At 42.6% G+C, this 18,449-nt stretch overlaps 1 protein-coding gene across 2 annotated transcripts in view; it reads left to right on the top strand.

Moving 5' to 3' along the window:
- Positions 1–2,680: 2,680 nt before the first annotated feature.
- Positions 2,681–18,449, top strand: part of GPM6A (glycoprotein M6A) — a 251,978-nt gene continuing 236,209 nt past the window's right edge. For both annotated transcript variants that reach the window (XM_029226405.1, XM_029226406.1), the window contains exon 1: positions 2,681–2,804. In XM_029226405.1, the coding sequence (XP_029082238.1) occupies positions 2,801–2,804 (4 nt within the window). In that variant the 5' untranslated portion in view covers positions 2,681–2,800. The remainder of the gene's footprint in view (positions 2,805–18,449) is intronic.

The raw sequence follows: 18,449 nt of genomic DNA, 5'->3' as shown, positions 1-18,449 counted from the left end.
TTCACCAGTGACTTGATAACTGCTAAATCCAGAGGGAACTTCTCAGCCCTCATTTTATTGGCTCTGTCTGTGAAATCTAATCCAGGTGACACTACTTTCTTCCCGACACTCCCCTCGCAGGACTTCCTCTGGGTTCTTTCCCTAGACTGAGATGCTACTTTTGCACTCCTATTCATGGACTCCTGTGGCCCACACTAATTAACGTCTGTGTGTTCCGATCTCCCACTGATGGTGTTCCTTCCTTTTCATTCTACGTTCTCCCAAGATGAATCAAAACTGTGGCGATGTTGGAATGATATCTGACAGAGCCAGAAAAGGCTCACGCAAACTCCAGTCACTCTGTGCCTAGGTCAAACCCCTGAAGTTTGCAATAGAATGTGGAATGAAACTTCTCCACTCATCTCGGGATTTAGCTAAAGCCTCAATTTTGAGTTCGGTGGTGGATTAGAGCCTCCATATTCTAAAAAAGAAGTGCCTGTCTCATCCGCACGTGACTTGTGAAGAGGTGGCCCAGGCAGTGGGGTTGGAGAAGAAGGACGAGTGGGGAGATGGTTTGGAGGCAGAATCAATCGTAGGGACTGCTGGACAAATAGGTGAGAGGAATGAGAAAACAGACATACTGGAGAATTGGCGTTATGAATAGAATATATTGAGGCAATGAGCTAATTGAATTCCCATATAAAATTATGTAATTTATTAAAGCTCAGGTGAAATAATGGCTTCTTTGTATCTGAGATCAAGAATATCGATGCCCATTTGTATGGTCACTGTAAGGGAGATTACTTAAACGTTAAATTTCGACACATTAATTTATAATCAGCCAAAAGAGAGACAGCATCAAGGTTTTGATTATTACATAGCAGTACATAATGAGATCTATCTCTATTGTATTTCAGAATTCCTACTGGGAGTATCTAAAATATTTATGAATTATTCTTAATATTGGAAGATGATACCACCATCTTTCTCAAGCATGTGGCTATCCACATAACTATTGAGAGATAGTGTGGTGAACTGATTAAACTCATGGACTCTGGAGCATTTCTGCTTGGGTTTGAATCTCACGTTTCTGTTTATTATCTATATGAATTTGGGTAAGTGATTTATTTCTTTGTGGCTCAGTTTCCTTATCAGTAGAGTGGGAATAACTGTATCTCCCTTATAAGATTGTTGTGAAAACTATATGCGTTAACATAAAGCCTTTAGAACAGTGCCTGACACAATAAACCACACTTAATTTATAATTATTACTTCGTATTTCAGAATCGTGGTATAATTCCACTGGAAAAAGAATAGTTCTAATTTTAGAATTATAATATCTTGAAATAGAGCCTCAGGAAATAAGAAGTAAGTTGTCTGTGGTGATCCAAAAGCTGTGCTTATGAATCAATCTCCAAACATTCATCATTTATCTTTCTTGGACCCAGGTGTAAGTATTATGATTTGCTGCAATCACGGCTCACGTTCGTCAATTTCCAGAACGGTGATGCATTTCTCAATGGTACGTTGAACCCTTTTAACTTTTATCGACTACTTCCTTTCCCCACCCACAAGAACAACTTTCTATTTCCGTTTAACTGAAAGGCATTCACGGCATCCTTCCAGGAGTGTGCCTCGTCCATTACGTGAGAAATAGCTGTGCAAACGTTTCTGTGCCGTTTTAATGATATGCTCAGCATTTCTTCATGTTTTTCTGCCAAACGTGCTCTGAATTATTTTTCGTATCGTGTCTTCTCCATTATTTAGCAATGTTCCTCAAGGTTGGTAACCATGCACTTCATTTCATTCTTCTGCTTGGTCATAGATTTGTATACTTTACGGTGCGTCCTGTTCGAAAAAGGAGCTTGCGATACTTTGGGGACTGACTTACTGAAATAACTTCTCCACTATGAATCCTGAAAGAACTAGGCCAATAGCCCAAGGAATTATATAATTTTTTTTTTTTTTTTTTAGCTTGAAGGGACCTTAGAGATCACTTTTTCCAGATCTTTCATGTTACAAATTAAGAAACTGAGTCCCGGTATGTTAGTAGTAGAGCCAGAATCACAACCGATTCCTCCCACCTGGCAAGCCCAGCGCTTTTTCAGCACTACCTACTGCTTCTTGCACTGAGTCATTTATTTTCCAAGTGACTTCTGCATATGATGGTGTGTGTGTGTGTGTGTGTGTGTGTGTGTGTGTGTGTGTGTCTTTTAGGACTTTATAGCTTTACCAGGTTACAGAAACATTTATTCAACAGAGAAGAAAGAAGAGAGACATAAATTTAAGGGAGAGTTTTCTCTTCCTAATGCCTTAATGTTGTTATTAAGGGCAAAACTGGAATACTGAAAACAAGAGAAGATTTTAGGGAATGTAGAAATCATCCCATCAAACTCTTCTGGAAGGATCTTTCCTGGTCTCCACATTGGGGATGATTATCTTCGCTACCCGGTGGTCCGTGGGGCGCTGAGACGGTGCGGGTGTGTAATGTGTGTTTAACGTATGGGGGGCGGGGAAGGGCGTTTGCACGTGGCTCGCCCGGGCCTGAGCAGGGAGGGAAGGGGAGGGGAGGGGGCCCGTGGAGGGGGGCGCGGCGGGAACCGCGAGGCCACAGCCAGTCACCCGCGGCGCAGGTGGGAAGAGGGAGGGGTCTGCGCGGCAGCCACGGAGCCGGGAGCCCCGGGAGCCGGCGAGGCTGGGAGGGGCGAGGCCGTCACTCGCCGCGGCGCGCGGAGCAGGGGAGGCGCGCGGAGCCCTTGGCCCCGGGCTGCGCCGGCCGCTTGCGCTCCGGAGGGGCCGCAGGGAAGGCGGACGCGGCGCCATGGGTGAGTGAGCCTTGGCCTCGGGGGCGGGTGTGGCGGGAAGAAAGTGGGTGTCGGTCGGCCCCGGACTGCGTCCCTCCTCGCTTCCCCCGTCCGTCTGTGGACTTTTCCCGGGCGCCGGGGGAGGGGCGCGGCCCGGGGGTCGCCGCGCGTGAGCGGCCCGGGGTCGGATAAGGAGAGTCGGGGGGCGGGGTGGCTGTCCCCACGTGTGCCACGTTTCAGTGTGCGGTTCGGCGAGCAAGTTGAGACGGGGCTCGAGGAGTGGCGACGTCGTGCACTTTCCATTCGCCCAGGTTTGCGTGCGGGAAGGCGCTGGGACGAGGCGAGTTGGGGACCCTTTCCAGCCCGCGCCTCAGCGGGCCGCCACCGCGGCACAAAAGGCTTGACGTGGAGGCTGAAGGCCAACCTGCCTCCAGCAGAGCTGGGCGGGTGGCGAGGGACGCGGGCTGTCCGTCCCGGCCCAGGTCCCCGGGCGCTGGGGCGCGCGCCGCTCCGCTCAAGTTTCTAGACGGGGTCCGCCCGCTTCAGAGCTGAGCGGCTGGGGCTGCAACGGCCCGGGGAATGTGGGTGGGCGGAGGGGGACCGGGTGTGAACCCGTCGGACCGAGCGGAGCCCGAGGAGGCGGCGTCCCACGAGAAGGCTTGGGAGCCGAGCAGGGCGCGGGGTCCGGAGAGCAGGCGTCACGCGCCCTGCAGAGGCGGCGCGGCCCGTCCCGGAGGCCGGAGAGAGCCCGGCCGTGCCGCCGCTCACGGTTACGGATCAGCGACCCACCGGCAGCCCGGCTGGCTAGTCGACGCCAGCGTTCTCGTTTCTTCGCGTCCGAGCGCGTTACGCCCCTCCCCCGGCTTCTCGCTTGTCCTTTGTTGTCAGGGATTTCTTCCAGGGTACAGGAGGCCTTTGGGATTGACGTGCTCGGGTGGAAATTCCTAAGTTCCCACAGGCTCGAGGGTTAGGGGACGCTTTGACTGCTAATCGGTGCAGTTCATAGACGCTGGCCAACTTGGAAGAAAGGAAAAAAGAGAGAGCCGAGGACATTTTTGCTTGTGAATGTTAATTGTGGTCAAGACATGTATAGTCTCTTGCGTGATTCTGGAGAAGTTTTAGAAAGACCCATTTTTAGGGCCTTTGAATAAAATAGTATTGCAGATGATCTGCAGGAAGAACTGTCTTTAAAAGTTTTCTGAAACGGAAGGAATATTTTCAAGTTAAAAAGGAAAGATAAAACATCTTCCCAAGTATGGCAGAATGAGTTTCAGGCTCTTCCTTCCTTCCTTCCTTCCTTCCTTCCTTCCTTCCTTCCTTCCTTCCTTCCTTCCTCCCTCCCTCCCTCCCTCCCTCCCTCCCTCCCTCCCTCCCTCCCTTCTTGCCTTTCTAAATACATGGGCATATAAACTCTTGTTAGAATAGCACATAGAGGGAAAAAGCTCTCATAAATGGAAAACCAAAGTAATTGACTTACGTAACCCATTCATTTTACTAAAAACTTTAAGATGCTATTTGGATCCAACATAAAATCTCTAGAAAGAATGACATTTTTGCCTTGTAACCGTAAGCTTGAGTGGACTATCTATCAAGGGGTAAAGTACACATAATTTTGCAGTTAATTATTTCTCTAGGTTGCATTTCCAAACTATAATGAAAACAGTTGGTCTTGGCTTTTACCTCAATGTCCTCGGGTAAATTACACACGATCCCAGGTTACAGGAGAGTGTTCTCCGGGACAGGGGGTGGAGTCAGCACCAGAGCTCTTCTGCTAATCCTGAGCTTGAAGACTTCTCTGTCCTACCTGTAAACGGACAGATACCTAAAATTTGTCTCTTCCTTTTTCTGCCGGGAGTGGACTACCTTTTCCTACTGTAATCAAGGTCACTAAAAACTCGTGTAGGGGTCAGATGGCTAGTAGGAGAGAGTGGGTAGAGGAAGCAGGTGAGAACCCAGAGGTCAGGGAAGTAGAGAAAGGAACAAGTGGGTGGCTCTAGGGTGAGAGCATGAGGCCAGCACTCAGGACAGTGACCCAGACGCGCAGTCCACAAATATGAAAGCCAAGGAAGGAGCCGAGGGGGGCCGATGAGAGAAAGAAGGAAGGAAATCTGTCCAGAAACTAGAGAGAAAACACTTGGTCACTTAAGGTCATCTCTCTCTTCTTCTTTTCATTTACTTGTGAAAAACACATTACTTAGAACTTCTTTTATTTAGAGGTAGTAGGGGGTGAGGGTTTAGCATTGGAGTCCAAATTGCTAGGATAAAGGGGAAAGCAGTGTAGCAGAATGCCTGACTATGCCAGCAAGCTGAATCCATCTTTTTCTGGTGTCATGACAACTGAAATTTATCATTTGAAAAAAGGAAGATGGTGCTATGGGAGTGAATATAGCAATCAATTCTTGCTTGACTCAGAAGAAGAAATCCATACCCTAGCATCGTGGAAGAATGAGAGTAATTGGTTAATCAAATATTCTGAATAATTGATAGTTATTTATAATGCACAAGGCTAATCCTCAAAAAAAAAAGTTATTTGCGAAGTAGGCAAATTGAGATTTTGGGATCCCTTGCTTCCTTCCTTTTATGTATTTTCTTTCCTCAGTGATGCCTTCAGCTAATCTAGGTATGCAACAGGCTTTCCCTCTGCACCTAAATTTTGCTCTCCAGAAAGGATATGATGAAGCATTTCATACTGAAAAAATGCAGGACTGACTCCTTGCTAAGAATATTTACATTTTAGCTGCAAGGTTAACTTTAACCCACATGGTCTCTAATTATGTAATTCCAGGCTCCAGTGTGAGATGGGTGGGGGGATATTTTATATTTCTCCTCTAACCACGTCACTACGTAGTTCTTTGTTTTATCTAAAAGGTGATGTTGGGGCTTCCCTGGTGGCGCAGTGGTTGAGAATCTGCCTGCTAATGCAGGCAACACGGGTTCGAGCCCTGGTCTGGGAAGATCCCACATGCCGCGGAGCAACTGGGCCCGTAAGCCACAATTACTGAGCCTGCGTGTCTGGAGCTTGTGCTCCGCAACAAGACAGGCCACAATAGTGAGAGGCCCGCGCACCGTGATGAAGAGTGGTCCCCACTTGCCGCAACTAGAGAAAGCCCTCACACAGAAACGAAACCCAACACAGCCATAAATAAATAAATAAATAATTTAAAAGGTGATGTTGGACATTATTTAGTTCATTATTTAGATATTATCATGGAAAATTTCATGGAGGGAGTGGTATTGAACCTGGTGGTATTTGGATGGATGTGAAGGATTCGGGAAGAGGTGTTCTAGATAGAATAATGGGCCCCTAACCCAAAGCAGGAAGGAATTTGGGGGAGCGGAGCAGTAAGACATGGACCTGGGTTGACAGGATGGGACTTGATTTTGGAGAGCCTTCAAAAGCAACCAGAGGAATTTAGAATTTATGTAAGAGGAAATAGAGAATCATGGAATGTTCTTGAGCAAAGAAGAATTGTAATGAAATTAGTGTTTAAGGAAGATGAATTGAGCAGTGTTGTTTAAGACACAGGATAAATTGGAGAGGACAGAACCAGTTGTCACAGTAATCCTGAAATGATACGGTACATGCCTAGTTCAGTCCTAGTGGAAGAGTGGCGATAGTGGAAATGGAGGGGAAAAAAGATAGATGAATGATATTTCTAATGAAAAGTCTATAAAATTAGGAAATTAGTAAAGAAGAGAATGAATAAGAGGTATTTCCTGGAGACTTGAAACCTTGAGGATTGGGGATATAGTAGGTCCCTTGATAGATTATTTAAAGGATAAAACAGATGGTTTATTTTCTGGATGCTTTAAACAGAAGATTAATTTCGTTTTTGAAGTGTTAGTTCAAAGGTGATGGCTAGACATCTAAAGACAAATGTTAGTAGATTGGAAACATACAGTGAGAAATTAATCAGAGGGCAAGAACAAGAAGGAAAATAAAAGTTAGAAGGTCACCAGTCTTTGGTGAGAGGTAAATCCATATAATATATGAATTATCTGTTTGGAGGCAGGAGTATAGGGAGGTGGGCTGAGGGAAAAGGGAAGGAGGATAAGCACTGTTCGCTGGAAGAGAAACATCAACTACATAATGTGTATCAATGCCCTAAAATTAGAACAGTGAAGTGTGACATCTTTAACATTCAGTGATAGATCTAGGAGTCCAGAAATTTTGACAAGAGGAGAACATCAGACAGAAATATTTTGCTGTCATTCAATTTCAGTAAAAATGGACTTAGTTAAGGATCTGTAAAATTATTTGCAAACTTAGGCCAAGAATAATGAGACATGGTATTGTCTTGAACTCACACTTTTTTTTTCAGGAAAATATGACCCCTAGAGGCAGTTGTCAACAAGGTACAAAGAGCCAAGATAGGAAGTAGGAGAAGCAAATGATAATCTTTGGGTGGATTATGCAGATCTTGGGGATCCTGTTTCCTCTTCTGTTTGATGAGGGGTTGGGCATGATTCTGTACATTTATGTAGCTCAGATCTTGATTTAGTAACACTTAGAGGAAAAAAACATGTAAAAAGATAAGCTCGAGCTATTTCCACTAAACAAATCAAGAACATGTTAAAGATGCTAGACTACTGGGCAAAACTTTTTAAGGGTCAGTTGGCCTCTAGTATGTTATATTCCCTAAAAAATTATAAACGTCTGATAGTCTGAACCTGAGCAGAGAAAGATTAATATTCTGGTTATCTTCGCTGCATAACAATTGTCTCCATAACTAGTTAATTAAAACAACAGTTTGTTATTATCTGTCATGGCTCTTTGGACTGACTGCTGAGCGGTTCTCATTTGAGGTCTCCTGCCTTGCAGTTGTGTATCTGCTGGGCGTTCAAGCATCTGAAGACTTGATTGGGCTGGTCGTCTGAAGTAGCTCCCACCTGTAGCTGACAACATGCTGGCTGTTGGCTGGGACTTCAGGTGGGGTTGCCTCCAAGTGGCTTGGACTTTTCACAACATGGTGGCTGGGTTCCAAGAGGGAACAGCCCTAGAAAAGTGTTCCAAGAAAAACCCGGCAGAAGCTGCAAGGCCTCTTATAACCTAGAACATCTTAGGTCCCCAAACATCACTTCAGCTGTATTCTAATGGTCACAAAAATCATTCAGGACAGTCAAATTCAAGAGGAGGGGCATTAGACCCCCTTCTTCCTGATTGCAGGAGAGAAGGAGGGAAGGAACTGAGGTAGGCAGCTACTTGATCTCGTTCCTAAAAGAGATGTAAGTGTGTTTCACAGTAGAGACATCCTCAGGTTTACAACTGAAAATCTGATACAAGTTTTCTGAAACACATATGGTAAAGCATTGAAACTTTAGTTAGAACTATGAAGGAGTCCAGATAGTCACACTAAAGTTTCACAGTGAAACATTTGAGTGGAAATTCATGCCTGGGTGGAAATGTGTTAGTAAAATGCCGGGATAAGCTCTACTCAGAATAATTTCAAATACAATCAACTAATATTTCTTATTTTAATTTAAATTTGAAGTTTCTAAGGCTATTGTAAATTACTGTTTATTTTACTTAAATTTGAGTTTATGTTATAAATTGGAAGGTAGGTCAATTAGCATAAATCCTTTATTCAATATCCTCTTGTCACAATAAACTAAATGTTTTGTAGTGAACTAACTGTTCAGAAGCTTGCTTTATTTTTCAAAAACGTGTTAACTGTACAAAATACATAATTGGAATTGGTATGGTGCAACTAAAAGTAAGTGTAGTCTTAACTGTACTTACTTTTTGAAAGATATGTTTCTAAATTAAACATTAAAACTTGAAATGTAAATCTCATTTTATTATTTTTAACGGGAAAGAGTCAGAGCTGTCATTTATGATACAAAAATATAGGTCTTTCTCCTAGACAGTCGAAAAACAAAGAAAAATTAGGGTAAATGAGATGGGTTTAAAGTCAGGGACGGAATTAGTTTCAACCTAGAAACTTAGAGGCCTTAAAAAAGAATTAGATTCTGTTTCAACCTGACTGATTTGAGGTCATTCTATTTTCAACTGTTTGACAAGAGGTGAGGAAATGAGGGTAGATAATATGAAGCCACATACTTGGTGCACAGTAGTCATGATGTGGCAGACAAACAAAACCCACATCTCAACAAGAAATAAAGGCCTGACCTATATAACCAATGGAACCGGAATAATGCCTGAGGAGTTCAGAAGGTACTATGACATGGAGTTAAATTCTTCTTTAGTTTGTTAAGATGACCTGTCAGAATAGTCACTCACTACCTTCTCTACAAGGTACGAGATCTACCCAAACTGTATAATGATAGCACAATAAAGATCTCTTGCTGTTTCTGTAAGACTTCTTTTTCTAGAATCTCCACGTTTATTGTCTAAATAGAATAACTTAGAGAATATGTTCAATACTAATTGCTGGGTCCCACTGCCAAGATTCAAATTCAGAAGGTTTGGGCTTGACCGGTGGACCTTCAGTTCTAACGTGTGGTTCAACCAGTGTTGAGGATGAAGCCTAGGACACGCTTCGGGAATTGGCTCTTCCGGAAAGCCGCTGTCCCCCATCAAGCTGGCTGCTACTCATCACTTGTGTCCTGTCGAGACTTAACCTGATGAAGTCTCTGTCTAGTTGCCCTTTCCTTCCTTACCAGTCACTTCTTAGCCTTAGGATGGGGTGATGCTCTCCAGAGTTTACTGAAACTCTCCCTCTGAAAATTACTAATGATTTCCCGTCTCATGGTTCCAAGTGTAACTTATGTGCGCATAACTCCCGAAGCCGTGTCCCTGGGCTCCAGTGTCGGCTGTCTCCCCACAGCCGCCCCTCTAGTGCTTCAGCCTCAACGCCTGCAAAACGGAGTTCCTCCTGCCGGGATCTGACTGGTTCCCTCTTCTCTTCCTTTGCCGTCTTCCTCCTCTTTCTTTTTCTTGATGACTCGAATAGACCTGGCCTTGTTGAGCAAACGTCATTAGCCCTCTGGCCGTCCACACTCTCTTGTCCCGTGTCATTGCAGTTGCTTTCCGCCAGCCCCTCACCCGCTCCAGCCTGGACCTTAGTGGTCTTTTCAGTGCCAGTTACTTCCCCGCTTTGGTCTCCTCCTAATCACCCCCATGTGATGATCAAGACACCCCACTCGAGCACAGCTCTTAATCGTGTCGCTGTCCTCCCCAACTTCATTTCCTGCTATTAGCGCTCGTGCATTTTATCCCTTAACCGAAAGAAACTACAAATTAATTTCATCTACTCGCCCTCAGCCTTTTCTTACCTCCAACTATTTGATCATGCTCGTTTTTATTACTCTGTGGCACGTCCTTTATTCCCCAGTGGAAATGCAAAACTATTCTCAACTTAAATATATTTCCTGCATGAAAAATGTCCACTATCTACCCAGCTTAGTGTTTTCCAAAGCGTGGGATATATGCTAGTGAAATGCAAAGTATTTTTTTTTAAATGTTCGACAAATGAGTTATGATAATGCTTCTTTTTATTTTTTAATATTTATTTATTTCTTTGGTTGTGCCGGGTCTTAGTTGCGGCAGGCGGGCTCCTTAGTTGTGGCAGGCAAACTCTTAATTGCGGCATGCATGTGGGATCTACTTCCCTGAGCAGGGATCGAACCTGGGACCCCTGCACTGGAAGCGCAGAGTCTGAACCACTGTGCCACCAGGGAAGACCCCGGTATTTTTATTTTATATATTTCACAAATACTTCTACACTATTTAATATGTGCCGTGCACTATTTACAATGCTTTGTAAGTACTTAGTAGTTTAGTCTTCCACACAATCCTGTGATGTGTGTTATTATCACCGTCTTCATTTTTACGCAGAGAGGTTTAAATAATTTACTCAAGGCAACCTCACTAGTAAACAGTCAAGAGGGATTCTGAACTGAGGCCCTCTGGCTCCAGAGGCTCTATGTTACACCACCTTTCCATTTTCGGTTGTTCAAGGACATGGCATTAAATAAAGTTGAATGTTAAAGTTATGCTCTTCTCAATATTCTTTCAATTCTTTTGATTAAGTCAAAAAGAAATCCTAATTTAGTGTTATTGGTTATATTCATTTCACAGCAATTACCTTAACAGATCTCCCTTTACATAACACAGGCATCCAGGTTTAAATAAACTGAGAGGTAAAATGGTACTCAAGTCAAAAAAGGTCGGATACTTAAAGAGTATCAATGATATTTCAGAGAGTTCCCCTTTTTAATAAAGAGAGGGCAGGACCTAGACTTTGAGCCTTTGGTAATCATTGTTTTTAAAATAAGAAATACTGACTTTCTATTTAAGGTAGAGATTCAAAGTTTCATTTAAAATATATTTTAGTAAAAATGTAAATTGTGTTTTAAAATACCAAGTAAAGGAGGATAATGATGATACTTAAATATGGGACAAACCATATACCTGGAGGCAATTTTGGTCTGTAGAAGTAGTTAAAATATAAGTATTTCAGTAAATTTTTATCCTAATTTATCCACTAATTAGCCACGGAACTTGGGCACTTTTGTCACTCAACCTTCTGGGCTTCAGTTTATAATTGGTGGGGATAAAACCAACAATATTTATCTTACAGGGATGCTTCTAGAAAAAAAGAGGGGTATTTGAAAAAACTTCGAATGTAATAAGTGCTGAGTAAAGTATTCTGTTTTTACACATTGCTAGGAGAATCTGGTATGGTAAAAACCGTGACTGTGGGGTACAAGTGCCTGGAATTTGGTAAGCACTGCATCTAACGCAAGTCTGCCTTTTCTGTGCACTGTCAGTGCCTTACTTCTACATCTGTGACGCTTAATGGTGAATGTGTATTTTCTCCCCCATTATTTGAGGTCACGTCCAGGTTCTGAAGACGGCACCTTCCAGTTAATTGGCATAAACACAGCAAACACTCTCACCCTTAAGCTGTTTGTCTAACACTGTTTACCTCACTAACTTAGTAGAAAGTTACAGAAATACAGCATTTGACTCTTACTGATGAAAACTGTATTTAGAGTTAGTCATGGCAGGAGACAGGAAAGAAGGCAGAACTGTGGAATGACAGGGTTAGGGCTGTGGTCCTGGGAGGGTTTCAGCACCGGGCCAAAGGCCCCAATGAGATGGGAAACATGAAGGCAAACAGCCCTAGAAGAATCCTCTGAAAACAGACGAGACAGAGTTAGTTCGACTGCAGGAGAGTCCAAGGAGGACAGCGTTTTGAGAAACCAGGAACCTGCAGCATCTAGCCCAACAGAAGGAAGAATAGAGGAATGACATTCCTTTTGCATCGACGGATTTTTCGTTGATATAAGCCCATTGAAGTTACAGTACTTTTAATAAAGGGGTGAAGATACAAACCTGCTCTCACGGAGCAGATTTCAAGGACTAAAAAGAAGAGGGAGGACGGAAGGAAGAAGGGGGGAGAGGAAGGAGAGAGAGAGAAAGAAAGGATTTGGGTGGATCCAGGGTCAAAAGAAGATTTTTATCAGGTAGAGAAGAACTGCAAGAATTCCTTCATATTTTAAGAAAAGGGGAGTGACCTCAGGGAGAGCCATAAACCACTGATGCCTTGGAATGTCAGGATCCCTGGGCAACGTAGTACGGAGCGATTAATCACAGGAACTATTTGGTATTACTTAAACAGGGTTTTTAAAGTAAAAAATTATATATATTTTGTCTATAAAAATGATGCCATTTGAGGATTTTTTTTAAACTTTATGTATTTTTGGCTGCATTGGGTCTTCATTACTGCGCACGGGCTTTCTTTAGTTGCGGTGAGTGGGGGCTACTCTTCGTTGTGGTGCACGGGCTTCTCCTTGCGGTGGCTTCTCTTGTTGCAGAGCATGGGCTCTAGGTGCGCGGGCTTCAGTAGTTGTGGCTCGCAGGCTCAGTAGTTGTGGCTCGCAGGCTCTAGATGCATGGGCTCAGTAGTTGTGGTGCACGGGCTTAGTTGCTCCGCGGCATGTGGGATCTTCCCGGACCAGGGCTTGAACCCGTGTCCCCTGCATTGGCAGGTGCATTCTTAACCACTGTGCCACCAGGGAAGCCCAGGATTTTTTTTTTTTTTTTTAAATGAAAGACCATGCTTCTTGATTGTTTTAAATCGTGTTATAATAAGTCCAGTAAAGATGCTGTGACTTGTCTGTTTTGACAAACATATTGTGTTTATTTTTCTCATATTTCATTTATAGAGGATGTTTATACCTTTAATACTAAGAATATACAGATAAATTTATGATCTATTTCAAACAGTTAAACGAAGCAACAGAGATGAAGCTTAATGTGGTTAAATATTCCCTAGACCAGAAATCTGCTGATTTCTGTGTGGTTCTTGTCCCAGCTCTGCTGTTATCCATCTGTGTTCCCTTTTTCCTCAGGTACAAATGAAGGATTTGGCTTAAGTGGCCCATAGGATTCCATTCAGCTCTAAATGCCCATAAGCTGATAAACAAGCAAAAAATAAATACAACATATCCATGAGGATAGTTTCATTGCAGTGGTTCTCAAACGGCAAGCAGATCTGTCCTTACTCATTTCTTTGTGGCTTCAACCTAGACTTTGTAACAAAGAAGACTCTTGAGGCTTCAGCCACAAGATTTTGGTAGTTTTCTTTCTTCATGGCCGTACGTAGATGTTTTTATACTTACCAAGTGAGGATAAAGGAACAGCTGAAACAAAATAAAACACCAGGCATACGTATTTCCAGAAATTACCTCAGGCTTCGTTAGGCTACATTGCTCACATAGAATTCATTATATATCATTATTAATATATCATTAATAAGTGAGGGAACTGGTTGATCTATTTTAACATGTAGGTTTGTATTCCTTATCCTGGTAGGATCCTGAACTTTTGAAGTATGTGGCTATATGTGTGTGTGTGTGTGTGTGTGTGTGTGTGTGTGGTGGGGGGTGGTTCTTGTTCCTGCATTTTCTTTGATTTAATTTTTATGTGTGTGAGTACACAGTAGTGTCCTGTGATTAAAAAGGAATCATCTTGCAAGTGTTAGAACTGGTTTTTTAACCATCAGCAACGTTCTCTGCTGGTGAAAAGTAGCACCATGGTTATGTCCTAGTCTATGAGTCCCAAACAGACACTATTTAAAAAAGAAATATTGGGGCATAAAGAAGGAGGTGACATATGAGAATATAAAATAAAGTGTAAAATATAAAGATAAAATATAACTCACTGCTGGCTAATTCCATCTGGGTGTAATATTTTCTTTTAGTAGAAAAACTATGTAAAAGGGAAATGCTGAAATGGAATTGCGTTTTCAAAAAATGCTGAATACTAAATACGCAGTAATATTTATTTTAGTAGACATTTTCTATTGAGATAAGTCAGCTGTCTACTTCAGCCTAGATTTGAAGCGCAGGTAACAGACATCGGGTATGAAGGGAGTTTTCTGCAGCCCTGTGTCAGTTTTTCTACTAGATAGTACAACAAGGACAAAAATTCATTATGAGGTGCTACATATATGTGTGACAAAGACCCATTATTGTCACTGTTTTACACATTCTTTCCTTCCTAAAGGAAGATTTACAAAGAAGAGTACAATTTTGTTTGTTAATTATAGATGAGAAAGTAAACTCAGGGAGACAAGTCTCTAGAGAAGAAAAATCCAGAGCAACTATTAATATAAGTGCATCATTTGTAAGTAATTGGTTCCTTAGGTATAAATGAAGTAGTGATCACTAGAAAAATTAGTGTTATTAGTCATTTCACAGCAATTACCTTAATAAACGTCCCTTTACGTAACATGATAAATACATCCTGTTTAAATAAACTGGGAGGTAGAGTGATACTCTCAAAGGAGGTAAAAAAAAATTAAAAATACCAATGAAAGCTCATATATCTCATTGAATCATATTAAAGTCATCGTTGTGGCAGAATCATTGTACCTAAGGCCACCAACACTTCCATAGTAAAATAAGACGGTGTAGTATATACTTGAAGTTATTAGAGAGTAGATCTGAAGCTTCTCACCGTAATAGAGAGCTAACTATGTGACGTGATGGATGTGTTAATGAACTTAATTGTGGTCATTGTTCACAATGTATGCATATGTCGTCATGTTGTGTACTTTACATATATACAATTTTGTTTGTCAGTTACACCTCATTAAAGCTGAAAAAATGTAAGAAAGTGAAAAACTAAATTAGAAAAGAGTACTCCTCCCAAAACAAGCAGACTCTTAAATGTATTTTCTTTTCTTTTCTTTGGCTCTGCTGCTCAGAATGCAGTCTTAGTTGTCCGACCAGCGATTGAACCCGTGCCCCCTGCAGTGGAAGCACGGAGTCTTATCTACTGGACTGCCAGGGAAGTCCCTTAAGTATATTTTAATATTGATTTGACTGAACAAGTATTTCTTTTTTTTTTAAATTTAATTAATTTATTTTTGGCTGCATTGGGTCTTTGTTGCTGCGTGTGGGCTTTCTCTAGTTGCGGCCAACGGGGGCCACTCGTTGCCATGCGCGGGCTTCTCACTGTGGTGGCTTCTCTTGCTGCGGAGCATGGGCTCTGGGCGCATGGGCTTCAGTAGTTGTGGCTCGTGGGCTCAGTAGCTGTGGCTCACGGGCTCTAGAGTGCAGGCTCAGTAGTTGTGACGCACGGGCTTAGTTGCTCCGCGGCATGTGGGATCTTCCCGGACTAGGGCTCGAACCCATGTCCCCTGCACTGGCAGGCGGATTCTCAACCACTGCGCCACTAGGGAAGCCCTGAACAAGTATTTCTTAAGGATCAACCACATGCCTGCCCTTCTACACATAATAACAGTGAAGGATGCAGACTATAATTTCTGCTCCAAAAGGATTTATGTATTAATTGGGAGATAAAAAACTCACCCACACACAGAAAACTATTTGATAAAATTAGATAATGGAGATCTAGACTAATATAATAATTGCTAAAAAAAGCTATTGGTCCAGAATGGAAGAGACCAGTGGAAGCTGCAGTGATCAGGGAGGTTTTCTGAATAAGGGACCTTGAAGAGAACCTGGACTTTCTGTGAATCTGTCAAAAGGTAGGGTGGGAGTAGGTGGGTGTAGCCCAGGAGGAGCAGAGGTGAAAAGCCATAGAGGTGGGGTGAATGTGCCCTGGGGCCCACCTGAATCTGCTTCCCCTCCAGCTGCCTTGCATGAAGGCTCCTGACCTTTCCACTCTCCGTGACCTCTGGACTGGGCCATGGGGTGCCACCCTAGTAGAAGTCTGCCTCTGCCGTTCAGGCTCTCTGTCTACTTCAGTTTCTAGTTGGCCTCTGCATGCATATTCCTGCCAGTCCTGTTCATGTATAGACTACGCCCTCAGCTCTTTTGTCCTCTTACTCTGTTCCCCCAGATCTTACCAGCGTGTTGGCCCACGTGGGCATCCCTTTCAAGACTAGTCATTTCCATCCCCGTACCGCCCTCAACCCTGGCTCTCCCAACTCACCCCTGGATTCTGTCCTTAAGTGGGATTTGCTGACTATGTAAATTAAAACCAGTGTCATGCTTAGAGCATCAGTAACATTGCACAACACCAGAGGGTGTGATTCCCATCGCACTCTATGTGCCCCGAGGGCTTCCTGTCGGGTAGAACACATGGGAATGGTGCCCGGCGGTGGGCAGAGTAGGGTCTGCTAGTCACAGCATCAACCTCTGTGCTCTCACTCTGTTTCTCCAACTCTGACCCTTCTCACTGGCCTACTAGAGCCCTGACAGCCTCATTTGCTTTCCCTCTGCTTCAGCCCATCGTTATTTCCCTTCTCTCAGGCATGGCCCAGAGCCCCGACCACTCTGTTGCAAATCTCCTTAACTCCTTTGATCTTTTGTCCCAGAGCCTGGATTATTGCAGCACAGATAGGAGGAAGCCTTCATGCAAGGACTGAGAAAACGGTTCTAGTGCATGATCATGAAGTTGTAGCATCTCAGCCAGGGAGTGATAAAGAAATTAGCAGATTTTGTTACAGATGAAGCAGAAAGGAAGGAAATGTGAGAGATGATGAAAAGAAAAACTATCTTTTTGTCTGTTGAAATACCAACCAGAAGAAATTGTATTCTGATGAAAGAGAGGAAGAAGCCATCAAGGATGAGCATAAATAAACCGAAAATATTCACAGTTCAGGCAATTGCCAATTAACTGTATATATCAAATCCCAAGTTATTAAATAAGAGGGCGATCTGGCATGACTCCTGTCAACCCAGGGATTCAGGATTGCTGTGTTGATCTACTTGTCCAGAGGGATGTTCTGTTACTTCCTGCTACCTACGTGGTCCTCCCTGGAAACTGTGCAAGATGACAAACTTTCCGGATGAAAGAGTATTTTACTAAGGTTATGCAATTGGCTTCACTCGCTGTCTAAATAGAACCTTCAAACAAGCTCTTAAGATCAAATTTCCTTTGACTGTGTGATATAATCAGAAATTTATAAAATTTGACTCAGAGATGTAAAGCCATCCACTTAATTACAAATGAAATAACTTAATTCTACATATTTAATTACAGATTATAACAATGGACAATTATACTATTCAAGCTAGGTTGAAAAATTAGAAATTTGAAACTTTAGGTATCAAAGAATGCGATATAGTTAAGTATTGATAATGACAGAGTACCGACAGTTTTTTTATCCCCAATTATTTAGCATTATACAATATTTTCTCCTTTTTCCTATTTTTTATATTTAATATGCATGATTTGAGATGAAGGGCAAAGAAGAAAGACCCTTTTTCTTAACACCTTAGATTTCACATTCTTACTTGTAGGTCTCCCTAATTTTGGGGCTCCCTTCTGTTTCCCTTCTTTTTTGCCACTCTGTTTTTTTTTTCTGTTTCTTGCTTTTGCTTGGCTTTTAAAGTTCCAAATGATGAATATTTGAAGAAGGCTATATCCTTGGGGTTGAAAGACTCATTCAGTCCCCCCGCGCCGTCTTCTATGTAAGGGACTGACCCAAAGCAACGTAATTAAAATAAAACACCGTATAATTAAAACAATGCATTCTGGATAGGTGAATTAAAAAAAAAAACTAATTGGATATCTGTAATGATGTCTTTTCATTTTCCACTGAAGGTTTCTTAAATTAATATGTGCTGCTACAGGCAGGTGAATCTCTAGATTCCGATGTGTACAGGGAGTGTCTGTCTACCCCTGATTGCTCAATAGCTCCAGCAGGCATGCCTCTGGTCTTCCAGGTCCTGCATGGACTACAGAATCGAGGTGCAAGTAGCTGTTTGCTCTCAAGTCCAGCCAGTCCTTCTGTTTTCTCGGTCACTGGCTTTCTTCTTCTGTCCCAGTGGCTGTAGCTCACTGTTTATTTTTTGGGTGTTTAGTATGAGAAAACATCTAGTCTTTGATCATTGACAACAAGTTAGAGCAATGAGCATGCCCATCACGGTACATTGGGTATAATCTTTGGCTCTTAGGCTCTTGGCTGGTTTGCTGCACTTTATTGTCCTGAAAGTTTGAGAAATCTGACTGCTTTGTTGGTTGTTGTTTCCCTATTCTTATTAACACTTGCCAAACCTTTTGTCAAGCATCTTTAGAACCATGACAGCTTCTAGGTCAAATTTCAGTTTTGATCCCTACATCTTTAGAAGTAAAACTAAGAACTAAAATAGCCATTTCCTTCCAGTGATTGCAGTGGATGCTGATCAAGCTGCATGCTGGTTTTTGGAGTCATAGTAACAAGTCCTACTTACTATCTTTTAAGAATCTCAATTAAGTTTCTTTAGTCTTTGAATATCTAA

Source organism: Monodon monoceros, unplaced genomic scaffold (genome assembly GCF_005190385.1).
Source record: "Monodon monoceros isolate NGI ecotype Baffin Bay Population unplaced genomic scaffold, NGI_Narwhal_1 Super_Scaffold_17, whole genome shotgun sequence".
Taxonomy (NCBI): Eukaryota; Metazoa; Chordata; class Mammalia; order Artiodactyla; family Monodontidae; genus Monodon; species Monodon monoceros.
This window is presented reverse-complemented; position numbering and strand designations above follow the sequence as displayed.